Source organism: Phacochoerus africanus, chromosome 16, assembly GCF_016906955.1.
Source record: "Phacochoerus africanus isolate WHEZ1 chromosome 16, ROS_Pafr_v1, whole genome shotgun sequence".
NCBI classification, from domain to species: Eukaryota; Metazoa; Chordata; class Mammalia; order Artiodactyla; family Suidae; genus Phacochoerus; species Phacochoerus africanus.
This window is the reverse complement of record NC_062559.1, coordinates 17,589,419-17,606,918: the sequence shown is the minus strand read 5'-3', so window position 1 is coordinate 17,606,918 and position 17,500 is coordinate 17,589,419. Positions and strand designations below refer to the sequence as shown.

The window sequence follows — 17,500 nt, the reverse complement described above, 5'->3', positions numbered from 1 at the left end:
TTTATATATGCTAAGAGATGTTAATCTCCTGCTACTATTTTTAATCAGTTTCTTCTGCTATTTACTGTGTTTTTTGCTTTATTTTTTATTTTATTTTTTTGCTTTTTGGGGCCACATCCATGGCATATGGAAGTTCCTAGGCTAGGGGTCGAATCAGAGCTACACCACAGCTCAAGGCAACTCCGGATCCCCCACCCACTGAGCGAGGCCAGGGATTGAATCCACATCCTCATGGATATTAGTTCAGTTCTTTTCCGCTGCACCACAGTGGGAACTCCCTTGTTTTATTTTTTTTAGTTTAATTCATTAAGACTCACAATCCTGGCTTGAACTCTATTATTTTATAGTTATTATTTTCATCCAGCTCATACTTTTTAAAAATTTTATTTTTTATCTTTCCTTTTTGACCCCTTTAGTCCCAATTAATACTTTTTTGCTTTAAATCCCTCCTAGTTTTACAAAGATTGCATCTGCCTCATGTATCTTTTATCTGTCGTGAGTTATTGTGTTATTGTGTGTGTATCTTAATGTAATAGTAATGTTACTACTATTCACCCAGTTCAAAGGATATCTTATGTTATTTTACGTCATTTATATGCTTGGTGTTAATAACGTCATTTAAAATTTTGTTTTTAATGTGTTTGGCTTTCATTTATCTTTTATTTCCTGCTTTTTGCTATTTTTTGTTGATATTCTGTCTCAAATAATTTAAAAGATATATGTTTTAGTACATTTTTATTCTAAACTTCAATATTCTTGAATTTCTTTCTTTTTATCAATTCAGAAATATTCCTAGGAGCTATGAAAAATGATGAAATTAGCTCACGTACATGTCATTTGATCTCCTTCTCCCCAAACTTATTTTTTTTATTTCTTTGGTCCCAGATTATCATAGTTAGAATATATTAGGTTTTCTTTCATGCTTTATAACATTCATGTCAGAGTGTTTTTTCCCGTGTTTTTTTACTTTTAGCTTTTTTTTTTTTTTTTGTCTTTTGTGTTGTTGTTGCTATTTCTTGGGCCGCTCCCGCGGCATATGGAGGGTCCCAGGCTAGGGGTTGAATCGGAGCTGTAGCCACCAGCCTACGCCAGAGCCACAGCAACGTGGCATCCGAGCCGCGTCTGCAACCTACACCGCAGCTCACGGCAACGCCGGATCGTTAACCCACTGAACAAGGGCAGGGACCGAACCCGCAACCTCATGGTTCCTAGTCGGATTCGTTAACCACTGCGCCACGACGGGAACTCCTAGTTTTAGCTTTTAACTGTACTGCAGTATTTTCATACAGAGTTCTTATCTTTATTCTATCTTATAATTCATTCTTAATAGAAACACATCCTGTAAAGTATAAAAGAGAACAGAAAAGGAAAGTCACTGTAATCTCACAATTGAGAACTACATTAACAGTTTAGTATATCTTTGTTTTTTCTCTTCATGCAAGAATATGATTACTTATAACACTTGATTTGTTGTATATATACTGTAAACTACTATGTAATGAATGGTTTCCAACTACATTAAACTCAGGCTGAAGAATACGTAATGATTACATAGTATTCTATAACATAGGTATGTCGTAATTTAACATATCTTCTTACATTAGACAATTAGGTTGTTTACATTTGCTATGATTATACATTGTACTGTGGTGAATGTGATGATTTGCATCTCCTGGATTATTTTTTAGGTTAAATTGCAAGAAGTAGAGTAATTCTGAGGCTGTACAGTATGGTAATTAAGAGCATTGTCTTTGGAGTTGGGTTGCCTTGGGTTCAAATCCTTCTTAGCTGTGTATACTTAGGCAAATTAATTTATCTCTCTCAGTTTCTTAATCTGTACGTTGAAGATAATATTTTATATGTGGAAAGTACTTAGACCAGTGCTAGAATGTCATACAAGCTCAGAAATGTTAGATACAGACATCATCATTGTTACCATGGCTGTTGTTACCATTTTTATTTAAAAGGATATTCATATTTCAAATGTTTTTGATACATATTAAAATTCTCCCTTGAGAAGTTGTATCAATTTTCATTTCTACCAGGAAAATATAAGAGTGCCATTTTACCAGCTCTGGCCAAAAACTGAGACTATGATTAGTTTTTTTTGAGAGTGTGGCCCAATTTTATAGGAATAATATATGTTGGGTTTACTCTCTAATTTTTGGGTATTATTGATTTTTAATGTTTGAGTTCTGCTGATTGTAATATGGAGTATGTGTGTTTAAGTGCTCTTTAAATACTCAAATTTTAATTAACCTTTTATGTTTTATGTTGCCTATATTTTTCTAATTGGTTGTTTACTTTTTTTTATTTTTATTTTTTTTTGTCTTTTTGCCTTTTCTAGGGCCGCAGCCTCAGCATAAGGAGGTTCCCAGGCTAGAGGTCTAATCGGAGCGACGCCACAGCAACGCCAGATCCTAGCCACGTCTGCGACCTACACCACAGCCCATGGCAATGCCAGATTCTTAGCCCACTGAGTAAGGCCAGGGATCGAACCCACAACCTCATGGTTCCTAGTCGGATTCATTAACCACTGAGCCATGACGGGAACTCTGGTTGTTTACTTTTTAATTTTGTTTGAGTTTACTTTATGAATTAATGTTTTACCTTTGTGAGATGTGTTTGTGAAGGCATTTCTTTCCATTATGGTCCTGTCTTTAAAAATTTTTTATTCACTTTTTGACATTTATTAAATACCTTCTCTGTGGCAGCTATAGATCCAACTTTTAAAAAATGTCCTTTTTGGAATTACCTGGTGGTTTAGTGGGTTAAGGATCCAGCATTGTCACTGCTGTGGCTCTGGTTGCTGCTTTGGCATGGGTTTGATCCCTGGCCTGGGAACTTCCACATGTGGGCATGGCCAAAAAAAAATGTCCTTTTTATTTTTAGAATGATTTTAGATTTACAGAAAAGTTACAGATACAGTATGGATTTCCCATAGGCTGCTCACCTGGTTTTTCCAATTACTAAAATATTTACCATGGTACATTTGTTATGACCAAGATACCAACATTGATACATTGCTATTACCTAAACTCCACATTTTATTTGGATTTCATTAGTTTTCCTACTAGTATCTTCTTTCTGATCCTTACTCTCTTCTGGTCTGTGACAGTTTTTTAGTCTTCTTTTCCATTATATCAAGAATTTTGAGGAATCCTGGTCATGTATTTTGTTGAATGTTCTTCAATTTGAATTTGTCTGATCTTTTTCTGATTGTTAGACCAGGGTTATTTCTGTCAGTATGGACTCAGGGATAATTATACTTTGAGTTCTAATCCAATACTAGTTATTTTGTTGTTTAAATTATTTTAGCTTTGACTGTTGATTCTTTCATCATGTTGGCTACTCTGTGTCCCTTTGACATGACCCCTCCCTTCTGTTGTTTTGAGCCCTATAAGAAGCTCTAGGCTTATCTTCTGAATTCCCTTCTCCAACCCTAGAATTAGCTACTTTCCCAAAAGAATCCTTGTTTCCTTTTATCAGACTGTGGTGTGTAGAAACCAAGATCTGGTGGTGGGTATACTCACTGCTAGTGGGGTGTCACTGCTTCTTCTAGTCCCTATTAGCGAAAAGAGCTGGGAAGTGAACAGAGCTGAGAATACTGTTTGTGTCAGTGTGTGTATGTATGCCCACACATATAATTATGAATCTGTTTCTCTATATCTGTGTTAAGCTAAATATGAGTTCACACTGGTGTCTCTGACTCTCTTTTAGTACCAGCCTGCCTCCCCTTGCTTTTCTATAATTTCCTATTCCAAAGTGAGAAGCTTGACCCCCATTGTCTACCATTCATTTACTCATTTGTTTGATCCTAGACTATATATAGTGTTTCAGAATTAACCCAAATCCCTCTAAAGTGCAGTTTTTATGTATGGTTCTATTTGTCTTTAGCCTTAATAGTGTCCAGTGAAAGCACCATCTTCTAAAGTTACAAATATCAGTTCCTTTATTCACATTTCTGCTTTTGACACTGAACTTAAAAGACCTTCTTGATCCAAAGATTGATTTTAGTTATATGTATATAATATATATAAATATAAAGAAATATAAATACAGCATTAACATACACATATGTGTGTGCATGTATATAATTAGCTATTTTTTACTTTGTTTACCTTAAATTCCTAAATATAACTAGTTCATTTTGTCACTTGATGTGAAGTAGAGCTATATATATATTTTTTTGCTTTTCTCAATTGTTTAAAATGCCACCTTTATCATATTTTAAAATCTTAAAATTACTAGATGTTTTCTGTGATCCTTATTCTGTTTCATTTTGTCTTGTTCAAGTTTCAGGCATTATATAATTTTGTGATAATTTCAGCATCTCATAAATTATTCCTCTTTTTGCATATTCTTATTCACTTATTTTTTTAAACTTAATTTCTATAATTTTGTTTTATTTCAGGAACATTTTAGTGGATAAACCAAATGATCAGTCTTCAAGGTGGTCTTCAGAGAGCAACTATCCTCCCCAGGTAAGTTTTATGTGTAGCTCCTGATACCATTTAAAAGTCAAATTTTAAATAGACAAGGACTTATTTCATATCAGTTATCTGGATTCCATTAATAGTTTATTCAGTCTTTGATATTGTGACGTAAATTTTTATTTCCTCTTTTTTTGTGTTTACATTTTGGAAGAATTTTTACTTCATAGGCAGATACAGTGTGGGACTTGATGAAGCACAGACTTTATACTTCTACCTATCAGAACATTAAAAATCTAATTTGTATTTTTTCTGGATTACTAATGATGCAAGACTAAGTTTTTCGATTCGTTTTGAGAAAAATGTCAACTAAAAAGAACTGATTAGTGGAATTCCCAGGTGGCTCAGTGGTTTAAGGATCCGATGTTGTCACTGCTGTGGTACAGGTTGAGGTGCTATTACTGTTCTGAGTAGTAATTGGTCAGAGGACTGATCTGAGCAGAAATCGTGACTTCAACTGCACTTAAACTCAAGTCATTCTGTAAATGTTTAAGGAGATTTTAATAAATTGAACTTTGACTCAGTGACTCAACTGCCTATTAGGGAAAATAAATTTAATCTAGTTTGCTATTTTACTAAAATTGTGTATTTAGAGGACATCAGGACCATCAGTTATTGTTTCCTTGACAAATGATGTCTGAGGTCATCTGAATCAAAAAATAATCATTTTTCAGTTATACTTTTTCAGCATTAACACTTATGTCCATACCCTTGAGGAAGTTAATTCTCTGATAGGTAAAGCAGATGGGTAAATAAAACTTTGAGGAGTTCTCTTGTGGTGCAGCAGGTTGAGGATCCTCACTGCAGCAGCTTGGGTCACTGCTGTGGTGCAGGTTTGACCCCTGGCCTGGGAACTTCCAGGTGCCACAAGCATGGCCAAAAAAAGGAAAAAAAAAGATAGGAAGGAAAACCTACTTAAAAAAAAAAAATTCTAGTGTAATTCTTGGAAACTTAGTGTGTGTACTTATTTTTCCTTTTTTTTCTTAATTTTTTTTGTACTATTTAGAAACATTTTTGGATAGCCTGATGTTTATTTATTTATTTATTTGTCTTCTTAGGGCTGCACCCACGGAATATGGAAGTTCCCAGTCTAGAGGTTGAATCGGAGCTTCAGCTACCAGCCTATGCCATAGCCACAGCAACACGGGATCTGAGCTGCATCTGCAACCTATACCACAGCTCACAGCAACTCCGGATCCTTAACCCATTGAGCAAGGCCAGGGATGGAGCCTCTGTTCTCATGGACACTAGTTGGGTTCTTTACTGCTGTGCCACAACGGGAACTTCCTGGATCGCCTGATATTTAAATGTTTCATTGCAAAATGTACATCCAAAGAATATATTTTATTTAAGTATATACATATATATATATATGGACACACACATATATACACCAGTATAAAAAATAAAATAATACCTATGTACTTGTCAACCATCTTTAGAAGTGGAAAACCACTGCCGCCTATGAGTCTCATCTTACATCTCTCCTCTAACCCTACCACAGTAATTATTACTTCATACTTTGTCAAACTTAATCTCACAGTATTATATATATATATATTTGTTTATAAATCTCTTATGATAAGTTTTGTCTTGTTTTGACTATGTAAGTATAATATAAATTGAATCTTTCATTATGTATCTTCTGTGGCTAGCCTTTTGTTTGTTTTACATTATATTAATGTTGCTGAGTAAAATTGTAGTTTGTTCTCACTACTGCTTAGTATTCCAGTGTATGAATATGCCAAAATAAATTTATCCACTTTTCAGTTGATAGGCTTTTGGGTTTTTTGTAGTTTTTTTGCTTTTAGGAACAGGATGCTATGAACATTCTTATATGTTGTTTCCTAGTACACAGGTACAAGAGTTTCTTTTAGGGTACTTTGGTGTACAATTGCTGGATCATAGAGGATATGTATGTTCATTTTATCTAGCAATGCAGAACCGTTTTTACAAAATGGCTATGTAACTTACACTCTAATTGGCAGTGTGTGAAAATTGCTGTGCATGATATTCTCCTTGTCACTTCTGTGGCTGATGTTTAGATTCTGCCAGTGTGGTGGATCTTTCATTGTAACTGACAGAGTTTTGTTCCTGTGAGCCACTTGTCATGACACTTTCATCCACCAGTCAATACATTAATATTGCTTTATATGCATTTCTGTTTAAAGAGACCTTACTTTCAGAGTTCCCACCATGGCATAGTGGGTTAAGAATTCGTTTACAATCGCTTGGGTCAGTGCAGAGATGTGGGTTTGATCCTCTGTCTGGTGCAATGGGTTAAAGCCTGGCATTGGGTTGCAGCTGTGGCTTGGATTCGGCCCCTGGCCTGGAAACTTCTGTATGCCGTGGGTACAGCCACAAAAAAAAAAAAAAGAAGACACTTTGCTTTATATATATTGTTTATTCATTAGTATTGAACACACAGCCAGTAGCACTGTAACTCTTGCCTGAATGAAGCTTATCTAACACGCATATTTTCTCCATAAGACACATAACAGCATTTGCTTTTTTGTTTTTGTTTTTTTGCTCTTTGTTTTTCTGGCCATGCCCCTTGGCATTTGAAAGTTCCTAGGCTAGGGTATGTCCCCTGAGCCACCAGGGAACTCTGACACCCTTCTTGGCATTTAGAAACACTAGACAGGAGTTCCTGTTGTGGCTCAGCAGGTTTTGAACCCAACTAGTATCCATGAGAATGTGGTTTCGATCTCTGGCCTCACTCAGTGGGTTAAGGATCTGGGATTGTCAGGAACTGTAGTGTAGGTCACAGACGTGGCTCGTATGTGGCATTTCTGTGGCTTATAGTAAAGGCTGACAGCTGCAGCTCTCTGATTCGACTCTTTGCCTGGGAACTTCTAGATGCCCCAGGTATGGCCCTAAAAAGCAAAAATAAAAAAAATAAACACTAGACAGTGCTTTAGCACTATACTTAGGGATGATTTTAGACAGTGAAACACCAGCAGAAGGCACAAAATATTTTAGAATGTGGCACTAAATAGACTGTGGAAAGGATACTTATTTATAGTATGAGAGCTAAAACAAGAAGGTATGGGGGTCCCTTGTTTAACCTCAGCTGAGAGAGTGTACATCAAATGACTAATTTTTTGTGGCTCTGTACATGTACAGGAATGACTAAAAGTATTGATTTGATGTTACAAATAAATTTTAGTAAGTACATTTGCAAGTACAGAACCATGGGTAATGAGCAACAGTACTGTAACTAACAATTCATTTACCATATCTTGAACAGGTCTGAGAATGAGAAAGAAAGGAAAGGAGGACTCTGCAAGATTATGACGAAATTTTAGGTCCTGAGGGCCTTTTTAAAAATAGTCTGCTTTGGATATAATGTTATTCTTTTTGGTTAATTGTTTCTTCAGATTTCAGACTGGAAGCAGCTTTGTACATGGGGAACATAGCTGTGAAAGATAGACGTTAACAGCCAAGTTGACAAGGAGGAACACAGAAAAATCTAAGTAAAAATAGAAAAGCAAAAGTATAACCTTTAGGGAGTCTTTAGTGCAAGGATATATAATACTCAATATTTTATTAATCTCTAAGGTAGTGTTCCCATTATACTTTGTACCGTGATGAAAATATCCTATAATCTGTTCTGTATAGTCTGGCAGCTGCTAGCCACAGGTGGCTCTTGAGTACTTGAAATGAGGCTAGTGCAACTAAGGAGTGCAATTTTTAATTTTATTTAATTTTAACTAATTTAGATTAAATAGCCCCAGGTGGCCAGTGTGTATGTATTAGACTGCACAGATCTAAGGCATATCACTGTCTTTAGGATATACTGTTTCATGCTCACAGTGCTTGACTCTGTCAGTAAGTTTTAATTCTGGAGTTCCTGTCGTGGCGCAGTGGTTAATGAATCCGACTAGGAACCATGAGTTTGCAGGTTCGGTCCCTGCCCTTGTTCAGTGGGTTAACGGTCCGGCGTTGCTGTGAGCTATGGTGTAGGTTGCAGACGCGGCTTGGATCCCGCGTTGCTGTGGCTCTGGCGTAGGCTGGTGGCTACAGCTCTGATTTGACCCCTAGCCTGGGAACCTCCATATGCTGTGGGAGTGGCCCAAAGAAATAGCAAAAAGACAAAAAAAAAAAAAGAAGAAGTTTTAATTCTGTTTAGTGTATGCAGCTTAAGCAGATAAGGAAGTTAATGGTGTATTTGTTTAGAGGAGGGTGGAAATCAAACTGAAAGCCTCTTAACTACTTCTTTTTTTCCCCTGTAGTGAGGAAGGAGTATATCTGTGTGCATGCGTGGCTAGCTTTATGGCATGTTTTGAGAATGGCACCCCAGAGTAAATGAACCCTAAATACTTCTCTCTAAAGGAGAGGGAGAGATACACATGTTTTTCTTGTAATATATACTGAGTATTTTTTCAGGAGTTGAAAAATTATCAGGCATATATATACTTATTAAGTTGTTTGGACCTAACTACTTAATAAATAGAACTGTTGGTATTTCTTTTGACCTTGGATACTGTATTAGTAATCTGTTGCTGATAGCAAATTACCATGAACTTAGCAGTTGAAAACAAACGTTTATTATTTCACCTTGTTACTGAGGATCAGATTTTGGCTCAGGAGGGAAAAAAAAAAAAAAAGAGTACCCATCTACAGGGAGCTGTGGTGTCAGTCACAGATGCGGCTCGGATCCCGTGTTGCTGTGGCTGTAGCATTGGCCGGTGGCTACGGCTCTGATTGGACCCCTAACCTGGGAACCTCCATATGCTGACAGTGCAGCCCTAGAAAAGACAAAAAGAGACCAAAAAAGAAAAAAAGGTTACTCCTCTTTAAAAAACATATGTTATATTCGGTTTATGTAAAGTATATATCTGTGTGAGTGTGTGCATAGAGTTAAACTGAATCATCATCAAAATGTTGGTGATAGTTGTATCAGAATTTATATTTTCTTATTAATTTTATTCTTATACTTTTATCTCTTCTGTTGAGTCCCATTTTCAATTTGTATTTATAATTTATATAAACAGAAAAAAATTAAAACCATTTTGTTTTCATGGTGATAGGGAGCAAATATTTTGAGACCTAATCAGAAAACATTACTGTTAATTCTGGATATATATGTACTGGTAGGGAGTAAATGTAGTATGAATGAAAACCCCATAAATACTTTAAGATGGTAATTTCACCCTTCTTCCACATCAAATATGTCTCATAGAAGTTACTGATATTGCCGTGGAAAACATGTCTTACAAGGTAACCGGATAATAGGGTTGTTTGAAATGTATAGGAAGGTATAGATGTCTTGATAATTGCTTTAGGAAAAATTAAATCATAATTCTTCTACAATTATAAGTTCCTTCTGAGGTAGATTAAATATAAGTATTGTTTTAGATAATATTCTTTGCTTTTGGGGGCTAGAGAGGGCAGTTAATTTAACTAACAGCAAGTATTCTGCTTTTTTTTTTAGTTTAGTTTTTTTTTTTTAATATAATTTTTTATTTTCCCACTGTACAGCATGGGGGTCAGGTTATCCTTACATGTATACATTACAATTACATTTTTTCCCCCACCCTTTGTTCTGTTGCAACATGAGTATCTAGACAAAGTTCTCAATGCTATTCAGCAGGATCTCCTTGTAAATCTCTTCTAAGTTGTGTCTGATAAGCCCAAGCTCCCGATCCCTCCTGCTCCCTCCCCCTCCCATCAGGCAGCCACAAGTCTCTTCTCCACATCCATGATTTTCTTTTCTAAGGAGATGTTCATTTGTGCTGGATGTTAGATTCCAGTTATAAGTGATATCATACGGTATTTGTCTTTGTCTTTCTGGCTCATTTCACTCAGTATGAGATTCTCTAGTTCCATCCATGTTGCTGCAAATGGCATTATGTCATTCTTTTTGATGGCTGAGTAGTATTCCATTGTGTATATATACCACATCTTCCGAATCCAATCATCTGTCGATGGATATTTGGGTTGTTTCCATGTCCTGGCTATTGTGAATAGTGCTGCAATGAACATGCGGGTGCACGTGTCTCTTTTAAGTAGAGATTTGTCCGGATAGATGCCCAAGAGTATTCTGCCTTTGTATTTGAGCAGGTCAAAGAAATTTTAGTGATTATTTAATACATTTGGGATGTTTGTGTGTGTTACAGCTTTTGCAATAATACACTCATGTTATTCTTTCTCTGATGAACCATTACAAGAATATTATAGGAATAACAGTTACTTGCAAGTAAGGAAGGAAATAGAAAATATATGCATTTCAATGTAATTTCTGTCTGTGGAACCATAATAACCAGTTAATTTATGAATTATCTTTATGATATTTTGCCCAGGTTTGTGAAAAGAACATTGTATGTGAGGAATAATGTATTTTTATTAATGTAATTTATAGACAGTGAAATGCATGAACCTTAAGTTTACGGTATCCATTTTGAAGAAAATTCTCACACTAAGGTAATTCACATATGTTGTCTGAATACAAGATGAATTGTCTGTCAGAACTTACATCAGTATTGTCTTACATGATACAAAACACTGTAGATGTTATGTGTATTACTAACACTAGACATCAAAAATGGAAAGGTAAAATATGAAAAAGAAGTTCATATTTATTTACAGGTATAACTATTTGTTCAGTGATCATGAAGAAACAGCAATATGATTATGGTAGCCCAGTATAACTGATATAGTTACTTCACCGTATCCTACCCTATACACTAATGAATGAGTCGTTATAAAATTTTTATGGCTTGCAGTTTTATAGTCATATTTATAATACAGTGTTGGAAACATTGTTAACGTTTTCTTAAAAATCACTTACCTCTGATGATAGGCTGATAGGCAGTGTTTCCAGTTACAGGAGAGAAGGGTGTACTGTAAAAAAGCATTGTTTCAAAGCAGTAAGAAAACTAACACATTACTAATTTTATATAAAATATCATTCACCTTGTGCCCGTGTAAGTGTATCCACTTCAGTACAAGTCTTATACACTATGTTTTACATGATCAATATTTAGGCGATGTCGATGTGACACAAAAATGTCTGATACACTACATTTGCTGTACACATAACTAAATTTTCACACAAAGACACTCTTAGACAACAGAGAAGTTTATTAATTGTACAGCATGATGATTATTTACTCATCGTTAAGTGGAAGTGGGTCCTTGTGAAGTTCTTTATCCTTGTCATCTTGTGTTGAGGAGGCTGAGGTGGAGGAGGAGGGGTTGGTCTTGCTGTTTCAGGAGTAGAGGAGGTGGAAGGGGAGATAGGAGAGGCAGACACACTTGGTGTAAGCTTAAGTAAATATACATCATAATTCCTGACTTTTTTCCTTTTTCATTTCTCTAAAAATGTTTCTGTACAGTACCATTCTTCTACTGTTTGCTGTAGTTTCCATGCTCGTACCATAGACAGGCCCATGCTGTTAAAAAAAAAAAAAAAATTAAAAGCAGTCTTGAATAATCAGAACCTTTCGTTCTTCCAGATTGTCTAATGTCAGTTTGTTTTCTGGCACTGCTGCTTTTGCATCTTCTTTCTCATCGTCTGGCACAGGTTTGGAGGCACTTACGTCCATCAAGTCATCTTCTGTTAAATCCTCTGGTGTGATGTCTGTCAGCTCTTGAATTTCTCCAAGATCCATATTTTAAAACCTTTCACTTGCCCCCTCCCTGCACCTTATTTGCCACATCATTGATCTCTTTCATGGTTTCCTTGATTGGCTCTGTCATAAATCCTGTGAAATCATGTATAAAATCTGGACAGTTTTCTCCAGCAGGAATTTATTGTTTCAGGCTTAATGGCTTTCACAGTTTTTCTGTAATAACCATACATCCTCAATAGTGTCATCCTTCCAGACTTCCATGATGTTCTGTCGGGGTTCTCTTCCATAGCATTGAAAGTCCTTCCCATAGAACTGTGTATAATGAGCCTTGAAGATCCTTATGACCCCCCTGATCTAGAGGCTGGTTAGAGACATTGTGTTTGGGGGCAAGTAGACCACTTTGATGCCTGCAGTGTTGTACTCATGGGGTTCTGGGTTGCCAAGAGTGTTGTCCAATATCAAAGGAACTTTTTTTTTTTTTTTTGCTTTTTAGGGCTGCACATGTGGCATATGGAAGTCCCCAGGCTAGGGGTCTAATTGGAGCTGTAGCTGCTCGCCTACATACACCACAGGCACAGCAACACAGGATCCTTAACCCACTGAGCAAGGCCGGGGATGGAACCCAAGTCCTCATGTATCCAGGTTCATTACCACTGAACCACAACAGGAACTCCTCAAAGGAACTTTAAAAGGCATTCCCTTACTGGCAAAATACTTCCCTGTCTTCAAGGACAAAACATCAGTGCAACCAATCCAGAAAATGAGTTCTTCTCCACGCTTTCTTGTTGTACAACCAAAAGACTGGCAGCTTGTGTTTTAAGTCTTCAAGGCTTGGGGTTGGTAGCCATACATATAGATAAGGGTAGTCCCAATCATAAACCTGACTGAATTTATAGAAAACGGTAGAGTGGAGTTCCTGTTGTGGTGCAAAGGGATTGGTGGTGTCTCCACAGTGGAGGATGCAGGTTTAGTGCCTGGCCTGGCTCAGATCTGATCCCTGGCCTGGGGACTCCATATGCTGCAGGGTGGCAAAAACAAACAAATTTCAGATTTAAAAAAAAAGAAGAAAGGAAACAGAGTTAGCCTATCCCTTCCTGCCTTAAATCCTGGTGCTCATTCCTTAGTAGTAAATGTCCTCTATGGCATTTTTCCCCCCAGAATATGGCACGTTTGTCTGCATTAAAGACCTGCTCAGAGAGATATCCTTTCTCTTCAGTGGTTTTCTTAATGGCGTCTGAGAAATTATGTGCTGCCTCTCGGTCGGCTGAATTGCTGCTTCTCCTGTTATCTTGACATTTTTTAAGCCAAACTTCTTTGTAAAATTATCAAACCATCCTTTGCTGGCGTTAAAATTTCCAGCTTTAGAGCCTTCACCTTCCTTTTACTTTAGGTTGTCATGTAATGACTTTGCTTTTTCTCGAATCATTACAGTTTATAGGTATGCCTTTCCTATAGCAACCCTGCACTCACATAAAAGCTGCATTTTTAGTACAAGATTAGAAAGTGTTTCACAAAAACTACCAAGTTTTTGTGCCTGCTGGTATAGCTGAAGTGATGGCTTCATGGATTTCTTTTATTACAGTCGTCCTTACATGAGATTCATTTTTTCTTGAAATGGCAGGCAACTGCAGCTGCAGACCCCAATCTATGGTAATATTAAGCAATTCATCTTTTTCTTGTAATGTCATGACTTTTCTCCACTTCTTGGGAGCACTTCCAGCATTACTAGTGGCACTTTGTAAAAAGGGTCTCATGGTTTAATTCATGGTTTACAGCAGAGAGATCACTTTCCATGGTAATACACAATTTACTGGAGAGAGAAGCTCACATGGAGATGATTAACATCACGTGGCATTTTAGGGGATGCTCTCAACGTGAGTTCACCACAAGAGCAGCAGGAGGTGGCTATGAAATTATTACAGTGGTCCAGTGTATACTGTAGTTAATTTTATACAGGTACGATTTAATACTGCAGCCTTATGTTTGTTTACATTTCTCTGAACCATGAATCATGAATGGTGCTGTGTATAGTCTATAAGGGTTTGTATGTCTAAGTTTTGATAAATTTTAACTTTTTATAGTAGCTTTGTGTCTCTTTTATGGTGGTAAGTGATAAAATAGACTAGTCTCTATATATATTTTGTGCATTCAAGATATACATTATTTTTTCTTTTTAGGTCTGCACCTGCGGTGTATGGAAATTGCCTGGCTAGGGGTCAAATCTGAGCTCCAACTGCCAGCCTACACCACAGCCACAACAACATGGGATCCGAGCCGCGTCTGTGACCTACAAGTGTCTGCAGCCTACACTGCAGCTCATGGCAATGCCAGATCCTTAACCCACGGAGCGAGGCCAGGAATTAAACCTGCATCCTCATGAATACTAGTTGGGCTCATTTCTGCTGAGCTGCAGCAGGAACTCCCATGATATACATTGAACAATTTTTTTTAAATCTAGGCTTTTTTAAAAATTGTCTGTTTTTCAGGATTTTTTTTTTCTTCAATTTCTAGGCTTTTTTTAAATTGTTGGAAATCTGCAAAAAAAATTTCCAAGATACTTATTGAAAAAAAATCACGTATAAGTAGACCTGTGGAGTTTCAAACACATGTTGTTCAAGGGTCAACTGTATATTACTTTATATGAAATTATCAGACTGCTGATTGCTTCCCAGCCTCACCAACATTTGACATTGACACTTTTTTTTTTTTTTTGGTCTTTTTGCTATTTCTTTGGGCCGCTCCCGCGGCATATGGAGGTTCCCAGGCTAGGGGTTGAATCGGAGCTGTAGCCACCGGCCTATGCCAGAGCCACAGCAACGTGGGATCCGACCTGTGTCTGCAACCTACACCACAGCTCACGGCAACGCCGGATCGTTAACCCACTGAGCAAGGGCAGGGACCGAACCCGCAACCTCATGGTTCCTAGTCGGATTCGTTAACCACTGTGCCACGACGGGAACTCCGACATTGACACATTTTAATTTTAGTGCTTATTGTTGGTATAAAGTGGTTTAATTTATAATTTCCTGATGACTTTTGATATTAAGTACTTTCTACTTGCTTATTGGCTGTTCTTTTTTGTGAATTCTCATACTCATTTTAAAAAGTGGGGTTTGCTTTTTTATTACTGAGTTGTAGAAGTTGTTTATATATGCTCTGGATATAAGTTTTTTTTAGTAGTATATTGTGAATTTTTCTCCCAATCTGTGACTTGCTTATTCATGTCTTTAATGCTAACTTTTATTATTTTTAAACACCTGTTAAGGTATAATTCACATATGATAATCTTCATATTTTTATGTGTAATTTGACACATTTTGACATATGTGGACACTCTCCAAAATACCCCTACTCCTAAAATACTAAACATATCTGTTACTCCCAAAGTTTTCCATGTCTTCTTTTAATTCCTTCTACTCACCTCTAGACAACCACTGTTCTTTCACTGCAAATGCATTTACATTTTCTAGATTGTATATAAATGGAGAAATGCAGTATGCATTTTTTGTCTGACTTATTTTACTCAAAATGTTTATTTGGAGATTCATCCATGTTGCAGTTTGCACCAATAATTGATTCATTTTTGTTGCTTAACTGAATTCTGTCATATGGACATATCACAGACAGTTTGTGTATCTGTTTATGGCCACTAGATTGTTAGCAAACTTTTAATAGTTACAAATAAAGATGCATTGAAAATTAATGTCCAAGTCTTTGTGATTTTAATTTTCACTTTAAAAGTGATTATTGATGTTGACCATCTTTTCATATGCTTGTTTGCCTCCTTAAATGTTCTCTGGTGAAGCATCTCTTCAAAATTTGTCCTTGGAATTCCCTGGTGGCTCAGTGGGTTTAGGATCTGGCTTTGTCACTGCTGTGGCTCAGATCACTGCTGTGGTGTGTGTTTGATCCCTGGCCCAGGAACTTCTGCATGCTGTGGCAGCTCTTCCCCCCCAAAAAATGGTTTGTCCTTTTTAGCATTCGGTTGTTTGTTTTCTTTTTATTGAATTTTGAGATTCTGTGTTTTGTATATAAGTCCTTTATCAGATACATGATTTGTGAATATTTTCCCCCTTCTGTGACTCCCCCGATCCCAGTTTTTCTTGTCCCAATTCTAAGAAGAATCTTCATTTAGTATGATCTGGCTATGGATATTTCATAGATGTCCCATATCAGTTTGAGAAAATTTTCTTCTATTTGTAGTTTTCTGAGAGTTTGTAGTCCTGAATGGGTGTTGAATTTTATTGTTGATCCACATCTTAAAACACTTTTATGTTTCTCTGCTTCTCTTGGAATGGAATGCAAATTTTTTAATATGGTCACACATTATAGCTTCTTCCAATAAGAGTGCAGTCTAGGAGTTTCCGTCATGGCTCAGTGGTTAACAAATCCAACTAGGAACCATGAGGTTGCAGGCCTTGCTCAGTGGATTAAGGATCCGGTGTTGCCATGAGCTGTAGTGCAAGTCGCAGATGCGGCTAGGATCCTGCGTTGCTGTGGTGTAGCCCAGTGGCTGCAACTCCGATTAGACCCCTAGCCTAGGAACCTCCATATGCCACGGGAGCAGCCCCAGAAAAGGCAAAAAGACAAAGAAAAAAATGAAAAGAGTGCAGTCTACTCCCCTACGTTGTAAATCTTGGCTGACCTTGTCACTTGCTTTAAGCAACAGGACATTGTATGGAAGTGTTATTGCCACTTCTAAGCAGAGCCTCAAGAGGCCTTGTAGCTTCTTTTCTGTCTTGGAACTCTGACACCACTTGCTCTGAAGAAAGCCCACCTAGCCTCCTTGAGGATAAAAGTCTACATGGAGAGGCCCAACCGTTCTAGCTAAGTTCAGGTTCTCCACACCCCACACCAGTTAAGTCCAACCCCGCAGCAAGCCCACTAGCTGGTACAACTATATGAATGAGTCCAGGAGATATCAGTGGAAGAACTCTTCATTGAACCCACAGTGTCATAAGAAATCATAATTCACTGTTGTTTTAAGACACTGGGGTGATTTATTATACAACCTGAGATGTACTTAGATAAACAGTTTGAACTTTCTAGTGTCATTTCCATGCTACCAGTTTCTTTGTCCATCCTTTCCATCAGGGTAAATGATACTTCAGCTACCCTCTTATGCATGTCAGAAACAAAATTGTCATCCTCGATACCTCCTTCTCCCCTCCTTATATCCAGCTATCACTTAATCCCATTCATTTTTTTCTCCAAAATGTATGTCGAAACTGCCTAATCCTCTCCCATCTCCACACCATCTTAGTCCAAGTCTCTTTCATTTCCTCTCTTGTTGGAATTATGTTAACTGTATCCTAACTCATCTGCTAGCTCTTCCTTTCTCTACAAGGCAGACTGTGTATGTGTGTGTGTGTGTGTGTGTGTGTGTATGTGCGCGCGCACACATGCACAAGTGTATAATGTTAATTAGAT

At 37.1% G+C, this 17,500-nt stretch overlaps 1 protein-coding gene across 2 annotated transcripts in view; it reads left to right on the top strand.

Annotated features, from left to right (window-relative positions):
• MKLN1 (muskelin 1) overlaps positions 1–17,500 on the top strand; it is a 165,711-nt gene that overhangs the window by 35,291 nt on the left and 112,920 nt on the right. For both annotated transcript variants that reach the window (XM_047763694.1, XM_047763693.1), the window contains exon 2: positions 4,415–4,484. In XM_047763694.1, the coding sequence (XP_047619650.1) occupies positions 4,415–4,484 (70 nt within the window). The remainder of the gene's footprint in view (positions 1–4,414; positions 4,485–17,500) is intronic.